Source organism: Stegodyphus dumicola, chromosome 8, assembly GCF_044657685.1.
Source record: "Stegodyphus dumicola isolate Sdum_Otavi_A_Nest chromosome 8, ASM4465768v1".
Classification (NCBI taxonomy): Eukaryota; Metazoa; Arthropoda; class Arachnida; order Araneae; family Eresidae; genus Stegodyphus; species Stegodyphus dumicola.
The window spans coordinates 190234406-190255922 of record NC_140775.1 but is presented as its reverse complement, the minus strand read 5'-3'; the positions used below and the strand labels follow the sequence as shown (position 1 = coordinate 190255922).

Here is a 21517-nt window from a genome sequence, read left to right as displayed (position 1 = left end):
TTTCGAAGCTTAAGATAGCCATAAAAGGAAAGGGATTTGGAAACGTCTCGGATATTAAATCAAGTATTGCGCGTATTTTGCAAAGGGTTAATTCCAACACCTATGAGTAGTGTTTCGATGACCTGAAGAAACGTTGGCAAAATTGTGTAGACACCCCTGAAGATTATTTTTAAAGGGATAAATTTATTTGAAGGTTAGTAATTGTTTTCCTATTATGAAAAGTTGTTCAGCTACTGTATAGGTGCACCTTGTGTATTATTTTAAATTTTACATTTAAAGCTAAGCATATTATTTGCAATAAAAAATGCGGGGGTAAGTAGGGAAAATTCACCAATTTTTATTGTCGTGATTTTACACTAATAACTTAGCCAAAAATTTCGCTGTTGAAGATTTGCCTTACGCTTCGCGAGGTAGAACAGTATTAGAAATGAAGGAATAATGCAGATTAATAGTAAATAACTAGTTAAAAATAATTTAACACATTTCTAGCTGAAATTTGCATTCATAAACCAATAATATTCAGAAAATGTGCTCAAGGTAGATATTTTAAATCAAGATAATTACTTAATTGGACAGAGTTTTTATACTGTAAATTCACATATTTTCATCACTAAATTAATACAATTTTATAAAAGAATCGTTGGACGTAGAATGTTCTTGCCGAATTCAAAGAGGGGAATTTTATGTAATTCTCAAAAAGACTTTTCCTTGCAAAATCTACAGAGACGTGAAAAGTCTGCAGTACCGCCCGCAAGATCCGAGCACAGCATTGTTAGTTAGACGTGCTTTCTAGTTACACCATGAAGACACGAGATAGGAAAGGAGACAAACCTCTACAAGTCAAACGAATTTAAACAGCTATTCAATCTTCTAGTTTACATTTTAGAATATTATTACTTGGCAGTGAATTTTTGTTGAAATTCTGATGGAAAAATAACATGAAAAGAAAATGGTTTTTAATGTAAAGTGTTCTAACATTCGATTTTAAGATTTGCTGCTCATTAACAGGTCCTTATTAAATGGTGTCGGAAACAGGAAGTAAATCAAGAGCTGTTTGAAAACGACAGAACGAAAAGAAGAAAGTACCGAACGAGCGGTAGTTTCAGTCGAATCGCCAGCTCCTTGAAGGGATTTTTTTCAAATGTAATTTTGGAGATTCCTTAAAACCAACCCAAAGGCTACGTGTGCTTAATGTCTTCGATCCATTCTTGTGATACGTCTCCTGTTACCTTCTCCAAGGGGCTTCAGTTCTCCGTCTAGAGGTCGAATTAACTTATACTATAATCCTGAATTTTCTGACAGCATTTTCAGGAACCACGCTTCAATTCCAGAAATTAGTTATTTGAATATGGGAAAGCACAAAAGGGATATCTGTCTAAGCGGTGCGATGCCTTCGTGGAGGACTTCCTAGGGGAAACTGTCTTGTATTCACGTTATATATGGGGAAAATGGCGTCAACCAGTCATGCAGCCAGTATATTCACCTGGGATCAAACGCGGTTCTAACTCCAGAACTTCCAACAGACAGTCTTATCATTCGACCACTGTTAGAGCTGTGCGAATAACAGAAAACTCAGTTCTGAGTTTTCACTTTTCTTGTCTGAGAGTTTGTTCTAATATTGAGAAACATAGCTGTTTAATAAAATAGTCGACAATGATAATGATTAGTGCCAAAATTACCAACCTGATGGCAATCATATAAAATCTTCCTTTATATTATAGCAGTGTCTTCTGTTTCTTTGTAGAACGCGAGAAAGTCGTTTTCAATAGAACACGTGAGACATGTTGTTGCTAATGCTCACTTGTATGATCTATAGTGAGCTCAAGACCACGATATCCCTCGTGGCAAAGGAGCGCAAATTTACTCCTGTCGTTGGCAACAGCCTTGAGCAGCTTACAGGTGACAGTGCGATTTAACACAGTTCCGCCCCCAATTTCGATGGACAGAACTCCGGAGGGGGGATACGGGTCAGAATACGGACCCGTATCCCCCCTCCGTAGTCGGTCGGGATACGGGTCGGTCTCCAGCCCCTTTTTTTCCTACCACCAATCTCTGGAGAGGACTTTTGGCTCGCCGCACTATTAGAGAGCCCCCATGCGTTTATACGTTTGCAAACGTACGTATAAATGCGTTTATACGTTTACAAACGTACGTGTAAATGCATTATAAGTTTACAGACATCCATGCCTTTTCTGGGATTCGAGCTCTGGCCCATCGGCACGGCAGTCAGCGACGCTAACACTTATACCGGTTGGGCGGCTACAGGTGATACGTTGTTATAATAAGCGTAAGCTGTATATTTTAGTATAAATGATTTGTAATATTTTAAAGTTTTTTCTTGAATTAATTTCAGTATTTTTCGTAATATCATTTATGCTATTACCATACTAAAATGCAGTATGCTAAAACTAATTCTTTTTTTCTACACATTCTTTTTCAAGCTGCCTTAGGCTAGGAATATTAAAATACGCGAAATTTTGTGTTGATAAGCGATTCATTTGAGGAGGAATAAAATTGTCTGTAAGTGAATTTCCTGTTAAGGAAGTTCTTACATGTTTTGCACCAGACTTTTCATTTCTTAATTTGAAACAATTTTCCGCATTGATTAGAAACCGGTATCGATTGCACGTTTGGGCGAAATAACAGATATTTTGTTTTTGTTAAATAATTATATTCAGGACAATAGTGTTGCATCAGAGTGTGTAGTAAAGATTGACGAAGCTTTTCCAATCTTGAATTTATCTTGCAATAACGTTGTCAAAAATTTCACGGTCAAAGATTTAAATTAACATTTCGGGCTGGTGGCGGTATACCAGCAACAATGTTTACGTAAATAAATAATACGCAATTTAGTAAAAGTAATATTGTTGCGTTTTTTTTTCTTCTGACACCAGTTATTACATTATATCCTTCCTTCGCGTTCGTACGGGGTTCGTGTGGAATTGGAGTGAATAACGACAATTACTTGATAAAGTATCGAAACATACTTTATGGGCCAGTATTGTCAGGACAGCTCCAAAGCACGTTTTTACAGTCGTCGATGAATTACTATAAACACGCTAACACGATTAGCGACACAGCCTCCAGGTTATCAGCTATCACGGTGGAGACTAGTGATGGGCAACTTCGGTACATTCTTGTACCCGGGACGAGAGTAACGGGTACAGACAAGTACCCGGTACAAAATACCCGTTACTCAAGTAACCGTTACTTTGAAAAGTACCGAAAACCGATTTCAAGTACCGAGTACCCAAGTAACGATTTGGAGTACCGAAGTGACGAAATACCGGAGTAACGGTTTACTGTACCCGAGTACCCTAGTAACGATTTGGAGTACCAAAGTACCCTAGTAACGGATTTGGAGTACCGAAGTGCCCTAGTAACGATTTGGAGTACCGAAGTGCCCTAGTAACGATTTGGAGTACTGAAATACGCAGCTAACGATTTTGCGCACTGAAGGAACTCTGCCACGTCACCACGTGTTTGATTTTATCTGTACGGAGTAAGATTTTGAATATCAGAAAACATGTCAACTACGGAAGTGTCTGAGGAGCAGACCATTCATGGACACAAGGAGCGCATATCACCATTTCGCAAATACAACCAGATACTACTGTCCTCGTACCAAAGCCGAAGTGAGCTGAACCCTCATCGATCCTCCAGTAACGAATACTGAAATACCGAGAAGAGACGCATATTTTCGTTACAAAGTAACGAATACCGAAATGCACCCGTTTCGGTACAGAAATAACGAATACCGAAAAGTACCCGTTTCGGTACAGAAGTAACGAATACCGAAAAGTGCCCGTTTCGGTACAGAAGTAACGAATACCGAAAAGTACCGATTTCGGTACTGAAGTAACGGGTACTTGGATGTACCGATTTTCAGTACCCGTTACAACTAAGTCCCCGTTACAAAATACCCGGTTCGGTAGTACCGACTCATCACTAGTGGAGACAGCTTCACGGACTTTGTACTGTATTTCAATTTCCAATATGCCGCTGCGTGGGTGAAACAAAATCCAAGTGGGAAAAAAAAAGAAAAGTGCGAGAATTTCGCTCTGCTCTTTTCCGAGAGAAACAAATAAATATTATTGCGTGCGCGAATTCATGCAGGTCATTTTAAGCTTTTTTATTAGGCCAGATGAAAGAAAGTTTTGAATCTTTATTGATATAAATAACAGCTTTTACAGCAAGTTAAAAAGTCATAAACATCGTTAAACAGTTGCAGAGAACGAATGAAATTCTCTTTTAAACACGTTAGGCATGTTACAGGCAGCTTAAATCATCCAGCAAGTGGCTGAGCAGCTAAATTGACCTAAAGCCTCAATTTAGCTGATTTACAGCCAATCGCAACCTCGTTTTTCAGGCCCACCAGCGGACGAGCTGTAAAGTCGCTGAACACTGGTAGTTCGGTCCGTGAATCTTATTCACCGCAAAGACAAAAAAGAACAAAAAAACAAAAACCTCATAAAGGTTTGATCATTCTATCTCCATAGAGAAAAGGTATTATTAGAATAGTACCTTTATTGCGTTACTGCGTGGGCGTTTCCGTGGTTTTCCGCGTGTGTCAGGTATTTACGAGGCAGTTTCCCTTAGGAAGTTCTTCACGAAGGCATCCCATCCCTTAAGCAGATAGCCCTGAGGTTTTGCTATAATCACATAAATAAAACGAAACCAACCTCCTTTCTCATAGAGTTAGTAAGGAGGAAGTGTTTCCGAAAACTTCTCGAGAAAAATCACTCCTTGGCCTGTTCAATAATGCAATTCTCGAAAACTCTTAGTGTGCTGATAAGTTGGATAAATGCAATTGACCACTATGTTAGCTGTAACCGTAATTCTACCCTCTATTGCTTTCCAGGAATTTCGAGAAGCAGAAAGTACTAGAAATATCTCGCGGACGGTTGAGAACTGTTTAAAGCCGAAGAGAGAGAGCCTGTGCTCTCAGTTGCTTAGTTATTGTGGCTGCGAGTAGTTAAGTTCCAGTTGAACGTACTGAGATATCCGAGTTAGCTTTCTCTTTAGATGCACTTCGCATTACGTTGTGTTTTACGTTCTTAGTAGTTTGAAGTGTAGCTACTGATTAGACTGTGTGATAAGGTGAACATTCGTACGAATATCTCTGAGGAAAATTCCAGAGTTCTGAAATATATCTTTTGAAAAAAAAATAAAGTTTATTAACCTTGTAGAGACATTAGGTTAATTGGAATCCAGAGAGATGAAAAATTAGCAACCGCCTTCGTCGGGAATCGAAACACTGACTTCTGAAATACCTGCTCAGTGTGCTGACCACTACACCACGAAGGCTGGAGAAATACCTCATATACTCCCCCCTTTCAAAGGGCGACTAGGGTTTTAAGGGACCTAGTCGCCAAATCCTGGGTGCGGATAATAATCATCCACAACCCTTTTAGTTCGGGCGCCACTGTAGTAGACATTAGGTTAACTGGAAGCTAGAGAGATGAAAAATCAGCAACCGCTTTTGCCAGTAATCGAACCACGGTCCTCTGAAATACCGGCTCAGTGCTGACCACTACACCACGAAGGCACGCTAGGAAGGCGGGAGAAATACCTTATAACGTATAATCGGACATGTGCTTTCAATCTGTTACGAACCCGTACGCACCCAACAATAATATTTAAAAAACTATCTTTTGAAGGTATACTATGGAAAAACATCCTTATCTTTTTTCCTTGTTGGGGGGCCCACCAGCGGCCGAGCGGTAAAGTCGCTGAACACTGGTAGTTCGGTCCGAGGTTCGAATCCCGCGAACAGGCTGGCTACATTGGCGTTTTCGTGGTTTTCCCCATGTGTAACGTGTATACGAGTCAGTTCCCCATAGAAAGTCCTCCACGAAGGCATCCCTCCCCTTAGGCAGATAGCTCTAGTGTGCTTTGCCATAATCAAATACATACATACAATTCTTGTTGGGATATTTCACGTTTGCTAAAGATTCCCCAAAGTTAAATGTGATAACGATATTGAAGTTGTTAAGTACCGGATTCATTGAATTGATTTGATATATTTTTGTTATAATATCATACATTTTAGTTCGAAATATACAAAGCGATTCTATCAAATATTTTTAGAATATATATTTAGCATTAAATAGATCACAATTCTTAAGTTTCTGTATAGATAATTTTAAGTCACTTCCATGTTTGATAGTAAATATTTTGTTTGTAGGTTCCGTTTACAATATATAGACATCCAAGATGGTTGCTGGCTATGTTCAAGGTGTTTTGAATGCGTCTCCTTTCTCACTGATTATTACTGTGGTAGCTGTCTTATTAGCTTTCATCTACTACGTCACAAGAGACAGAGGGTTGCCACCAGGTCCCACCGGACTGCCTATATTCGGCATTTATCCATTTATGAATAACCAAAATTTGCATTTGCAGTTGGATAAGTACGTACAGAAGTACGGAGACGTCTCCAGCTTCAGAGTGGCTGGTACGCTGTTTATCAACTTGGGAAGCCTGAAAGCCATGCGTGAAGCCCACGTTACTAATTCGGACCACTTTAGCGGCAGATCCACCGATTTCAATCCAATGACTATTCTCTTTCATGAGGGTAATTATACGTAGTCCAGGATTTTCATCTTCTTGCTTTTAGTTTTCATAATAATTAAAGTTTTAGCTGTATATGCAAGTGCTGAAGAAGTATATACTCTTTAAGTGCAGACATATCTCGGTAACGTTTGCATTAAAAACTCTTTACTCCGTAAAAGTTAAATGAAATTTCATTGCTGAATTAATACATTTATTGTTCTAATTACGAAGATGCATTTTGTTTTATAGATTTTTAACAGTGTTTTTATGTTAAATCTCTAATAACGATTAGTTAATCATTTCTCACTTACAGGACATTAAAGGGATCAGAGAAAAACGCATATAAATGACTGCGAAATGTACCAGAGAGCATTTTATAATTCTGAAATTATTACAACCACACGCGTAGTGACAAATTAAAGTTTAATCATAATTTTGATTAATTTGATCACTGTATTGTATTTTAATCCTTAGAAACCAAAGCGTTTGCTAACCTGCTTGTTTAAAATACCGAAATGCCTGTCCTCGTTCGTTTCCTGCCTTCCCCGTTCATTAACGCAAAATGAAATGTGAAGATTTTAAATGGCATTCTTTCTACTTCCTAACAAAGAAGTTTCCATTAGCCTTTTAGGACAAGCTGTCTGCAGTAAACTCATACAATGCATTTGAGGAAACTGCACCTGCTACTGCATACCTTAGGGGGAAGGAAGAATACAACATCGTAGTTTCTGCCGTTTCGGGCGGCTGTGGTCGTTTGAATGATAGGACGTCTCGAGCGTTTTGGCCTTCAGAGAGTTAGATGGATATATGTATGTAATGATGCGCTATATCACCCAATTTTAACCTGCATATGACGAATAAAACAAATTCGATATTACTTCACTTCGGAAACGCCCTGTGTTTACCTAATGCTCAACACTGTTGATTGGCCTTCACAGAGTTACTGGAAGGGCATTTTTTTACATTTTTTCTTTTCGAAGAAAGATTCGCTGGACTGAATAGTAAAAACAGCATTTCGCTTTTAACTTTTTTCTTTATTTCCAATGGCAGATTATGAACAGTTGCAGCAAAAAAACAAGAAAAAGAATACAGCAACACAATATAAAAAAAAGCTCTAACAGAGTCCATTAATCTAACATATCTCTTGCCTCCCAGTAACGCTCGGCAAGAAAGGTCTTGCGCAGAGCAGGACATTGGAGTAGATGTGCAGCGTCTATTACCTCTCCAGAGCTACACAGAGACAGTGCACATTGGAGAAGGAACAATTTTGAACCTGTGGATATGATATCGTAGGCAGCCATGTCCGGTGGCAAGGCGGAATTCAGCGACCGCTCTACGCCTTGGGCCATTACACAAATTCGGGATAGCATTCTTCCAAGACTTATGAGAAACACGATGATAGAGATCTTCCTGAGCACGTACTTTGAAAGATCTTTTAATGACATCCATAACAGTACGCAAAGGACAGGAAATATTCTGCATGATTCGTTTTTAACTTGATGCACAAACACGTTTCACTGATGTCATAATTTATCTTCCAGTAGAGTTCGAAGTGGCTAAATTGTAATGATTAGATTTTTGACTGAAACTTTTGAGAAAGTCCATTGGAATTCAGCGAGGCAATAAAATTTCCTGCCGCCTCTAAATTGTAATGAAAATATAATTAGTGGTGTTGGAATGAACCTTTTGACGAAGAGAGATTTCTGGCAGTCGTTGTAGTAAGCTGATGGCCGGATGGCGATGGCATAACCGCGTAGCAGAAGGATGAATAATTTGCAGATAATCGTGCCGTGAGTTAACACATAGTTTTATTTTTAACATTCTTAAAAGATACTTTTTTTCTCATCAGTACATTAAGGTGGCGAATAAGCACCCCAGGATTTTTGTATGACATTACATTTTTAAAACAGAAGAGAGAAAAAGTATTGACCGGCGGCAAGATTTTGCGGGCGGCAAGAGAAGTAGAAGCAAAAGCGCGCAATTAATCAATATAGAAGTTCACGAAAAGAAAGTTCGGCTTAAGTTGCTCATTAAGAGAAGGTTTCGGCTTACGTTCGGAATTAGTTACGTCATCAACGTTGTTAAGTCATATATGTGGCTTAATCTAGAAATGGCGCAGACAAAAGAAATTTTCATGCATCGCAGATGGCAGGAGGGGAACATAAAAATCTCAAGAAGAAATTTAAAAAGCAATTGCTAATTAAGTTAGTAGCTTATTAGGGATTTATTTTCTTATTATATATTTTATATACGCTTTTCTCTCTGTTTTATTTATAATACATATTTTAATTAACAAGGCAATTACAAAACCTGACAAACTTTGGAACCCTCTTCACACATTACCATCAGACATGTGACAATACTAGCGTTGCAAACCGAGTGCCCATGCACTCACGATTGCAAAATTGCCAGTTGCTAACTTTTAATTAAAATTAATTAAATTATTACTTTGTATTATACATTAATTTTAATAGATGCGTTGTATTATCATGTACACATTTTGAGATACATTAAAAATTTGTAAGTTAACGAAGCGTAGCACAAGAAAGTGATGAATGACACAAACTTCGCAAAATCTCAGAGACATAAGTTTTAGTAGCACAGATTTCTCAAAAGTAGCAGAGTTGCGAAAAATACAGAGATCTGGTAACACTAACTCCGTACAGAGGTGCTCCTCGTTCCTTCTCCATCAGAATGCCCGTCCACGTCCGGCAATCGTCAGGAAACTATTTACGACCTGTAGCCGTTATTCAACAGTCGTACTCATCTGATATTGCTCTGGCACATTTCTTTGTATTCTCGAAAGAGAACAATAAATAAATAAAAAAAAAAAATCCGGACATTGCTTAACCATGCTATTAGGGTTGTTGTTGTTGACTAATGCTGACTTGTCTGACCTATATTAACCCCAAGCCCACGAAATTCCTCTTAGTAAGAAGCGCAAGATATGCCTGTCGTTGGCAACAGCCTTGAGCAGCTTAATGGTGACACTGCGATTTAGCTCAATTCCCCCCCCCCCCGCCAATTATGATCGAGAGCATCCCGAGTGAGCTTCCGAGGATCTCCCATCTCTCTTTCCCTGCCACAACCTCTCGGAAAAGACTTTTGGCTAGCCGCATATAGAGTGCCCCGTGCCGCACGGACACTATACACAAACATCCATGCGTTCTCCGTGATTTGAACCCGAGCCCATCGGCACGGCAGTCAGCGACACTAACAATTATACCTAAGCCGAAAGCGTGTCCCCCCCTTGCAGGTTTCAAAGTTTGTGCAATCGTTACCAAAATTTCACTGCAAACGGAGAACATCACTGCAATGGAATACAAAACATGTTTCCTTATATAGACTAGAATACGTGGGCCACTCTGAAATTTTTGAGATACCCGTAGACGATGAACGGCAGGGAAAAAACTTAATGGTTAGATATGAAAATGTGAACTATTTTACCCTAGCAGATAATTTTTTATTGGCCAATTGCAAGTAGTTTAGTGCAGAATAAATTTTGGGCAGAAGAAAAAATGGAGTTGATGCGATAACATTATTGCGCTGTGATTTTCCATGCTTTTAAAGTGGGATTACAGCAAGGAAATGCGTGCAGTGTTTACAATTAACATTTGGAAATGAAGGTCCATCTTGTAGTACTGTATTCAGATGTTCTACAGAATTTCAAAGAGGTTGCAACCCCTCTTCAGGATGATGAACACACAGGAAGGTCGTTGTCAACGGTAATCCCGGATAATGTGCCTGAAATACGGAATATGTTAATCGATGATAATTGCTGCACCTACCAAATAATACAGAATTAACTTAACAGTAGACCCGCCTTCATACATAAAATTATTCGTGAAGAATTGCGCATGAAAACACTAGTTTGCTGTTGTCTTCCCCATAATTTAACTAAGCACCAAAAACAAAAGCGTGTCAGAATTAATAAAGAAACCCTTAAATTACTTAAAGATAACGGCCAGCGCATTATTTAAAAAGTGCAAATTCTGGTGACGAAACGTACATACCATTTTTTTGACGTTTCAGCACGTGAAGAAAGTAAATTGCGGGTCTTTGAAGATGATCCTACGCCCACACTGGTGAAAAGATAATGTGGCATGAAAAACGTAATGTATGCCGCTTTCTTCAGAACTAATGAACTGGCCAAAGCCGATCCTACGACCACACTGGTGAAAAGATAACGTGGCATGAAAAACGTAATGTATGCCGCTTTCTTCAGAACTAATGGACTAGCCAAAGCCGATCCTACGACCACACTGGTGAAAAGATAACGTGGCATGAAAAACGTAATGTATGCCGCTTTCTTCAGAACTAATGGACTAGCCAAAGCCGATCCTACGACCACACTGGTAAAAAGATAACGTGGAAAAACGTAATGTATGCCGCTTTCTTCAGAACTAATGGACTAGCCAAAGCCGATCCTACGACCACACTGGTGAAAAGATAACGTGGCATGAAAAACGTAATGTATGCCGCTTTCTTCAGAACTAATGGACTGGCCAAAGTCTTCAAGCTCAAAGGGCAGAAGACAGTCACAGCTAACTGTTACATCAATAAGTGTCTTCCAGAAATTCATCAAGAAATGAATTGTTCCACCATGCTAATGCATCTTCTCATTCAGCAAAATTCACAATTCAGTTTCTTGGCCAAAAACATATCAAAGTGATAGAACATCCACCCCTCTAAGTGTGACTAATGTGACCCTCTAAGTGTGATCTAGCTAAGTGTGACTTTTGGCTATTTTTTAATATAAAAACGAAATGAATGCATTTTTTTATCGATTCTAAGAAATGAATTGCTTGAGGCATAGAAGTGCTTTGTTGCTGGAGAAGACTACTTTGAACACTCCTAAAATTTCGTAGGTATAACTTTAACACTCTGTATGTATATCAAACATTTAAACAGTGACCCTCGTATTTTGTTTATAGTTCATCTAAATCAGGAAAAATTTTTCATGATTAAGGTTAAATATTTCATTAATATAATCATCGAATTTTATTATATACATAAAAAAAAAATTGTGTAAATGTATTAAATTTTCCAATTTCAGTATTTTTAGCACATTCGTAAAACAATTCACAAACCGTTCAAGTTGTTTACATTTAAAACTCTAAAAATTCAGCCAGTCTTTATAATGTTATTATAAAGCCTTCTCATTAATTTTTGAGTTTGTTAATGCTTCATTCTTAATGTTATTGCAAATCTTTTCTGATAACATTTTATGTATGATTATGGATATGTTTTATATCATGAAATTGCTTTACAGGCATTCTTTTTAGCAATGGGGAAGTTTGGAAAACTCTTCGCAAATTTTTCCTTAGTGCCTTCAAAGATATTGGGTTGAAATCCATGCAAGATAACGTGACAGGACCTGTGTATTTTGATTACTATTGATTCCACCATGAAAGACCTACGTAGCCTAAATGGTGAACCTGTGGATATTGTTGAGATGGTGAATACCAAATTGATGGACACAGCGCGTTGCACGTTCTTCGGAGAGGATGGCATCACCGTGGAGCAGTTTCGTAAATTTATTGAAGGTTACATAGCTGCGGTCGAAGGCTTGCTTACACCTAATGTGTTTCTTTTTGGAAATATAGCAAAGTAAATTTTACTTTCTCCTACTAAAGTAGATTTTGGTTTAAAATTGTATTTTAACAACTGAATATTGGGGCATATAAAAAGTCTCCGCGGAATTTTTGCCACTAGATGGTGTTGATGCCTATATATCCGACAATACTCACCCGATTTTCTCAAACGAACATGTGCTTTAACCCTTTCAGGGGCGGTGATTTCGCCTTGAAACCGCATTTTCAACATTTTTTTTTTTTTTTTTTTTTTTTTTTTTTAATTTAGAGAATTTAGTTTCATTTTCTCAAAACCGCTGCTAAAATTAAATTACTTCTTCAAGCTGATAACAGATGGCAGCACCAAAACGAATCATTCAAAAATAGCTTGGTTTAGACACTATTCCTTTTTGGGCTATTTTAAAAACAAAATACACAACAATTTTTAATTTTTCCACAATATATTTTATAAGCAGGCATCAATGATTAATGGAATGTTCGTAGTTCACAAAAAAAGTAATGGAACCCCTTTAATTTTGAATGTTTTTACCGCGGTTTCAGTATGAAACCATCGCCCCTCTGGGACATCGAAGAAAGGACCAGATGACGCTGTCGCGAGATTTTTTACAGCTGTGTTTATTGCTTTCGGATCACTGCTGTAAACAGTTGCTCCGTATCTTCGTTTGAGTGGCTTCAAAGATGAGGATTTATGGGATTTTGAGAGAGGGAAAACATTTATTTTTTACAGAGACGCAGAGCACACACTGAAGAACACTCACAGTTGCGTTTTTATTCTGCTTCTCCTAGCCGTCGCTTTTCTCATGTTTCTAGTTCATAGTAAAATATTTGTATGCATCTAAATTTATTTTATTTTCAAATATAATTTTCTTAGTTTTTAACATAATTTTAAAAAATATTTCATAGTTTTATGTAAGTAATTTAGTGCATTATTAGTCACTTTTTGTCTCATATTTTTGTTTCCTGTTTTAAATTTTTTTATTTGTAATTAAAAATGCGTGTTTATGCAAATATTACTTACTTCAATTGTTGTTCAGTAATTTACTAGTATAATCTGCAATTTGGGTTACGTTCAGATACTTTCCAGCAAAGTAAAGATAAATAAGCAAATGTTTAGTCTTGAATGCTTTAGACGGGCGCTGGTTTCAAGGCGAAACCGGTCCCTTTCAAGGCGAAACCTTTATGGAAATAAAGGGGGACGAAAAATAATTTTTTAAACTCATATATGTTGTCTATAGGACCATTGCATGTCATTATGCTTACATTTTCATAACTTTTAAAAAATCATAACCAGGGGACTTTCAAGCTCCATTGTTTGTGAAGATTGTTTTCTAATTCGTTGCTCGTGTAAAAAATTATATTGATTTGAAAAATGAGGGAAATATCTGTAGAAATACACATGGTGATGCTTTTTTACAGTAATTGTACCGAAAAATTTGTGAACGTGAGAACGCTATGAGTGAACGAAGTACCGAAGAGTTGTTTCTTCAGTTCGTTCCGGAAATTTCGATGCCAAAGATGCACCTCGCTCTGGTCGGCCAGTCACTGGAAAAGTCGATGAAATTTTGCAACTGGTGGAGCAAGACCGCCACGCAAGCTGTCAGGAAGTAAGCATCAACCATATGACAGTTTGGAATCATCTGAAAAGAGCAAGCTGCAAGAAGAAGATCGCTGTTTGGTTGCCACATGAGGAACTGTTCAATATGAGCTGCTGCAACTTGGCGAAACCATCAATTCGACCCTGTACTGTGCACAACACGACCGGTTTAAGAAAGCAATCCAGAAAAATCGACCAGAATTGGCCAACAGAAATGGAGTTGCGTTTTGTCATGACAATGCGCGGCCACACATCTTTGATGACACGGAACTTAGTTGGGAAGTTTTGATGCATCCATAGTATATCCCGGACCTTGCACCGTTTGACTACCATTTGTTTCGGTCTTTGCAAAACTCTCTTGATGGAAAACAATTGGCCGACTGAATTTACTTGACAAGTTTTTCAACGATAAACCACAGAAGTTCTACACCGTTGGAATTATGAAGCTAACCGAAAAACGGCAAAAGGTCATAGATAATAATAGTCAATATGTACTCGATTGAAATTGATTATCAGTGAAGAAAATTGTTAAAAAATATACCAAAAAAACTACGAAGACTTTTTATATGGCCCAATATATAAAATACTACTCATTTACTTAGCTTTTTTTTAATTGAAAATTTTAAATTCCTTGTGCACCACATAGTATTATTACACAAGGCTTACAAAGGTAAGTAAAAAAAATACAACAACACAACCAAAAAATAAATTAAACTTACAAATTCACAGATGACACGTAAGAGATAGATTTACAGAAGAAAGAGAAAGCTATTTTTATGTTGGACAAATACGTGAAGAAGGGGAGGAGTGTAACATTCACAGAGTTTTAACTTAGAAATGAGTTCTTTTCATCCTTCCTTGAGCTTTGATCAATAGAACCCATTCGGGTTGAGAACTTGGATCCTGCACGAAACATTCAATTCGAAACTCCAGTTTATTTGCCTATCCCGACGGGATATTATAAGTAATCCTTGCATTCACTTGTGCGTTCTGTCATGCTTTAAGTGGTCAGCAACTGGAAGTTCCATGTTTTGTATCTCGGTAGCGGTACAGGTAATTTTTCATGTTTTCTGTTTCGAAGAATGTAATAATCTCCACACTGTCTCTGAATGGTGATCTTCAGGCTAAAAGCATTGCTTTATCTCTTTATGAAAGCTTACGGTTGACATTAGCCCTTGAGAGTTGGTAATATAGTGAATCCTCTCTAAAACAACCATTCATGATTCCAGATAATTTAGGTCTTTTGTTCTTATTAGAGAAGTAACATTCAGTTCCAATGTGTATTTACGTTTTCACAAATATTGGTTGCTTTTAGAGGTATCTCTTCGACAGGGTTCGCTGTACTTCATATTAAGATTAATATAGTTGCTACGATCAGTATATAGTCACTTTTCGCATATTTACTAAAATTACATCAGATTTCCAAATATGAAAACTGCTTGACCAATAATTTTTATTCTTTTAACTTTTCGCATATTTACTAAAATTACATCAGATTTCCAAATATGAAAACTGCTTGACCAATAAGTTTTTATTTCATATTACTTCATATTTCTAAACCTTCTTTTTTTTCAGGTATTTCATCATCCCTTTCAAATCCGCTTGTCAGGGATACATTGCTGGGAAAAATCAAGTGGAAGCCATCTTGTTGGAAGTAATAGACCAGCACGAGAACACCCTGGAGGAAAATCACAACCGAAACATAATCGATGCCTATCTGAAAGAACGAAACGAGCGACGGCGAAAGGGCGATCCCACTGCTGAATATTTTACAAGTATTGTGATATTGTATTTTATGGTTAAGCTTTACTTATAAGGTATTTCTCCCGTTTTCCCAGCGTGCTTTCGTGGTGTAGTGGTTCTGCACGCTGGGCCGGTGTTCCAGAAGTCCGTGGTTGTGAAGTTGGCGAAGGGGTTGGTAATTTTTAATCCTTCCTACTTTCAAACAACCTAATGTCTCTATATACTAACCACTATACAACCGCCCAGACGGTATAGTGGTTCAATTTGTACGAACTCGTAACGCATAACAACATATTAAGAAATGGTCAAGTAACAGCTGCCCAAACGGTATCATGGTTAGGGAAGCCTGACTGCGATACCAAAGGGCCCGGGTCGAAATCCCGGATTAGCACGGATGTAAAATTGTCTGTCCCTTCATAGGTGCTAGCGGTGGCCGCCTATTAGGTGCTTTCATAATAAAATGGCCACCATTTCTGTCCTTAGTAGTGGCCAATGTCGTTACAGTCAAGTGACCGCCATTTGTAAAAAAAGTTTTACTAACAGATTGCTTTCTGTTAGTTTCTTTTTTTATGCGCTTTGTCTAGTTACCCACGATACTTGCTCAAAGTAAAGAGTTGTGCAAGTTTTACGGCGAACGGGAGCTCAGTTGCAATTACACCAGAGTACCAATACCCAGCTGAAAAACCTTTCAGTAAGTAGGAATTTAGACCTGCCAAGGTAAAGAACTTATAAGGAAATATTGGGTTGTCAAGAAAGTAATATTCGTGCTTTTAGTGAGAAATAAAACTCAGTTTCTTTTTTCTACACAAAAAAATTAACTTTAATTCTTCAAATATCTCCCATTCTGTTTAATGACCTTTTGCCATCTTTCTGGTAGTTTAATTAATTCCACCTTTTTAGAACTTGTAGAGACATTAGGCACTTTTGGAAGAAAGCAAAATGAAAAAGCAACCGCCTTCGTAGGTAATCGAACCACGGTCCTCTGGGATACCGGCCCAGCGTGCAGAACCACTCCACCACGAAGGCACGCTAGGAAAGCGGAAGAAATACAGTGCGTAAAGCAAAGAAAATAAAAATGTTCAAAAACTGAGCGAAACGTTAAATTTGCTAACATCTGGCTTATTTATGGCAAAAATATCCCAGGCTTTCTCGGAACTTTCCCCTCGGCCTTCTCGGAACCTTCCCCTCTGATGAGTAAGTGATTCTTTACTCACCCTTGCAGTGCCCGCTCCACAGTCCTCTCTCGTCTTATAATCTTACTGAGACGTCCACTTCCTCCCACTCGCCATTGTTAGTTTAAGCCTGATAGTGTTTGCGAACCGGCCGGAGTTAATTTCTTATCTTTTATTGTGTTCAGTGCTTGTGCGTTTTGGTTTTGTGTTTTTCGTTACCGATTTAAAATGCCAGAAAAACGAAAGAAGGTTGTGTTGACGATTGCGCAAAAACTAGAAATAATTTCCAAAGTAGCAAGCGGCGCTACAAGTAGCAAACGGCTGCAGATGGAATTGGATTGCGGAATCGCGGAAACAACAGTGCGTGACATTGTAAAGCAAAAAGACAAACTGGTGAACTTTGCATCAATGTCGGACAGTGCTTCCGCAATGAAAACTTGAAAAACTATGAAGGGTTCTACCTTTGATGAGCTAGACACGGCATTGACAGAGTGGTTAGCTCAAGTTCGAAAAGAGTGTACTCCTGTAAATGGTCCTAGGCGAAAACCTTTTTTGAGTTGTTAGGCCTGAAAGAAAATTTTGATGCGTTTTCTGGCTGGTTGACTCGTTTAAAGCAGCGACATGGAATTCGAGAAATTGGACTTCATGGGGAGAAACTTAGTGGGGACCAACAAGCAGCAGACGATTTCCACCATGAATTTGAAGAATTGTTTTTAAAAGAAGAGCTATCTTTTGAACAAATTTACAATGCCGACGAATCGGGACTGTAGAAATGTCTTCCCACTTGTACGTTAGCATTTGAAAGTGAAAGTAAAGAGGCGGGTCATAAAAGCAGCAAGGAAAGGATCACTATCATGTCTTGCAGTAACGCTACCGGTGGACATAAACTTAGACTTGTTGTCATTGGTAAGTCAAAAAAAACCGAGATCTTTCAAAGGCACAAGGATAGAAAATTTGTCCGTTGATTACTTTAACCAAAAAAAAAAAAAAAAAAAAAAAAACGATGGATGAACCGAAACATTTTTCAAGAATGGTTCGAAAAAATCTTTGTTCTTCAAGTGCGTAAACATCTTAAATCGAAAAACCTGCCTAAAAGGTCTGTGCTATTGATCGACAACGCACCTTCTCACCCATCAACAAGCGTGCTTAAGTCTTCTGATGGAAAAATATTTGCAAAGTTTCTCCTCTCAAACGTTACTGCGCTAATCCAACCCATGGACCAAGGAGTCATTGCAACAATGAAGAGAACATACCGAACCAAGCTGCTAATGACCAAAATCGAAGAAGGTGATGATCCGAAAGAGGTTTGGAAACACTACACAATCTTGGACAGCATCTACGATATTGCATCTGCATGGGACTCAGTGAAACCGTCAACCCTCATAAAATTATGGAGAAAAATCATGCCTAAAGTTGAAGCCAACAACAATTTAACCCCTTTGAGTTGTGAAGAAGAGAATGAAGATGTAGACCCGCCCACGGCAACTCTTGCCGATATGGTGAAAACAGTACCGGGTGGTGAGAACGTCGATGCTGAAAACATTAACGAGTGGTTAGAGTGTAACGTCAACGAACCTGGCTTCGAACGCTTGACAGATGACGAAATTGTGAAGAAAGCAAGGGAAGAGACCGAGAATGAAAGAGAGCGAAGTAAAGGCGAAGAAGAGCCCATTGTGCAGATGCGGAAGACTCACGAAGCGGCTTTGCAACAAGCCGACGGCCTGCTTAGCTATTTGGAAGAACAAGACGAAGCGAAGTTGACCGAGAAACTTATGCTACGAAAAATGCAATCTCGGATCAAGAGAAAATGCTTCCAAAGCAAGAAGAAAACACAAATGACTAATTTCTTCAAAAAGGTGTAGTTTTACAGTTAACGCTTTTGTAATTACATAATACATTACAGTATCAAAACAGTACATATGTATCCTTGACGCCTCTCGTAAATACAAAGCAATTTTCGGTTTTCATTAACAAAATGCATTTTAGGTTAGTTTTGAGTGATATACTAAAATTATTAAACGTTAGTTAAACATTTCCTGCTGTTTATTTTACGTTTTATTGTACATAAAACGATTTTTCAAAGTTGGAATGAATGTTTTCTCTTTTGCTATAACCGTTTTTAGCTTTTTTCGGATTATCCGCGGCGGTCGCGCCACCCAATTCCGCGGATAATCGGGAGTATACTGTACCTTATATACTCCCCTTTTTAAAGGGCGACTGGGGTTTTTAGGGAATCGGGTTTTTAGGGGACCCAATCGCCAAATCCTGGGTGTGGAAAATTCTCATCCAACAGCCTTTTAGTTCGGGCGCCACTGTAGAGTCATTAGGTTATTTGGAAACAGGAGAAGTGAAAAGCTAGCAACCACCTTCGCCGGGAATCGAACAAAACCACTACATCACGAAGGCATGCTAGGAAGGCTGGTGAAATACCTTATAATATTTCATCACACCTCTCTTGGACTTAGCTTTTGTTGCCATTTCCTTTTTTGTAAAAATCAAAACACCATTAGTAAAGATTGTTATTCTGATGACACTCCGTCCATTTAAATGTAGTGAAAGAAGAGACGTTTTAACCAGAATTTCCGTGGTTATTGTCAGTAATCATTCAAAGCACGTTTTGGTCGTACCAAGTAATATATACTTGTAGAATCTAATTGATTCATTATTTTCACTTAATATCAATTTTGTTTTTAGTTTCCTGCGCTTTTTATTTAATATTATATGACAGTTTGTTTTATTTCAAAATTTTATTATTGTATCTTGCTTTCTTTCGACAGAAAAGGCTTTGGCTGCCTCAGTTGCCCAGTTTGCTGGAGATGGTCATCAAGCTATTGTAGTTTTCGTTGGAAGATTGTTTCTTGCATTGGTACAACATCCAGAAGTACAAGAAAAGATATACGAGGAACTGCTGGAAGTCGTTGGCCCAGACAGGAATCCAGGCTTAGAAGATAAAAGCAATTTACCTTATGCGAACGCATTCATGAACGAACTCTCAAGAACAACTGAATTATTCCCCTTCTTTCCCAGTCTTTTATGCACAAGTAAGTAAAAGAAAGTTTATATTCAAAAGGGTATCAGATCTGTAATGTAATGTAATATACAAGTCTGCTGTAACTCTCCTGGCCAATAATAATAGGCCTCATGGTTAATGCAGCTTACCCAACACAGACAAACAAAAACACAGTTAAAAAGATTAAAACAGAAAATTAAAACGCAGATTAAAACAAAAATACGGTTAAAAGGCATCAAATCAAAATTCTCAATATTGTTTTATCCCCATTTGTAAAGTTCATCAAATACTTTGCAAAACCACCATCATTTTTGCGGTTTTGCATCTGAGGATGGTGGTTCGGTAAAACCATCGAAACTAGTCCTGTGAAAATTTTGAAAATATAGTGCTGATTTTTGTTATTTGACTTCTGAATTAGCATTTGTTCGGCGTGTTATGGTGTCTTAATTTTAACATGGTATCAGATCTGTATTTGCTTGTGCCTGATACTATGTAAGATAGGTATATAAGAGAGGAATTTATAAGAATTGTCTAATAATCATTATTAGCTTATATCCGAATATAAAAAATAAAGAAATAAAGGTGATAAAAAGCTTTTGCAACCAACAGATATCCTGTAATAGAAGTTCTGATTACAACTATTCCTGTATATTTTACAATTATAGTTTCATTCCGCCACAGCACAATGAATATCACAAAAACGAATTATAATAATTTTAGTACACATGGGTATTAGCAGGTGTACACACAATGACCGTACCCCTTAAATTTAAATTCAGTTTGGTTTAAGTACTCCAAATAGACTGCCAAGCGGATTTTTCCCGTCTTTAGCTTTTAGTACTAGATCACTTTGCGACATCGACAGAACACCTGGCCCATTGGGCTATTCAATCTGTTAGATACTGTCTGTGGACAAAACGAGTTGAATGAGCTTCGAGAATTGGTTACATTGTAGCAGGGTTGTGGAGTCGGAGTCGGGCAGATTTTGGGGTAAAAGGAGTCGGAGCTGGAGTCGCTAAAAACAGGTCGACTCAGACTCCATGAACAGTTTGAATTTGAAATGAATTGAAAAACAATTAATGACAAGTTGAGTTATTATTTTTATTTATGGACTGTATAGATCAATAAATAGTTATTTTCTATTTTATTGACCTATCAATAAATAAATATAAGAATGGATGTGATATTTGCTATTAGTGATTAAAATGATTCATTTAGTTATAAATCTCACTGGTATATTTAGGTAAGCAGCAATAGCAGCAGGAACTCCTAAAATTGATGCCGTTCTCAGGAAGCGAGCAGGAAAAGAAGCAATTATTGATCAAGCAATGCGATAAGGAAGTACATATTTGATGATAAAGAGGTTTTTTTAGAATTAAGAACTTTCTTAGAAGATGTAGATAACCCCAATGTTTCACTAACAGAAAGACTGTGGAATAATCTTGCAGAATTGGAAACTCTTCTTACTATACCGTATATAGCCACAAAAAAAGCTGCAATCTGAAGAACTGACAGGAGGCGGGAATGGAAGAATGGGATGTTTGTTCTTTCTGAAATGGAGGGCTTAATTGCATAAAGAATCATTTCTTCAATGAAAAAAAGAGAAACTAGTTAGCTAGACAATGAGATCTTGCTGGGTTCAATATATGGAGATCCGAAACACCGAGTTTTCTTGGATGTCGAACAAATTAAAAAGGCAAAAAAAAGTCATCTATGAACTTTCATTAAGAATGAAATTATTCTCGGAATAATTGGAGAATTCGAATCAGGACAGTCAAACTGCAAACATTGCAGTTGAGTATCTATTATCCTTTTCCATTGATGAATTATATTTTGAGAAATATTTTTGGAT

The 21517-nt window shown here is 37.8% G+C and overlaps 1 protein-coding gene across 2 annotated transcripts in view; it reads left to right on the top strand.

Moving 5' to 3' along the window:
- LOC118184819 (cytochrome P450 2B11-like) overlaps window positions 1–21517 on the top strand; it is a 37792-nt gene that overhangs the window by 9782 nt on the left and 6493 nt on the right. For both annotated transcript variants that reach the window (XM_035354546.2, XM_035354545.2), the window contains exons 2-5: window positions 6188–6574; window positions 11825–12162; window positions 15316–15515; window positions 19433–19696. In XM_035354546.2, coding sequence (XP_035210437.2) covers window positions 11960–12162; window positions 15316–15515; window positions 19433–19696 — 667 coding nt within the window. In that variant the 5' untranslated portion in view covers window positions 6188–6574; window positions 11825–11959. The remainder of the gene's footprint in view (window positions 1–6187; window positions 6575–11824; window positions 12163–15315; window positions 15516–19432; window positions 19697–21517) is intronic.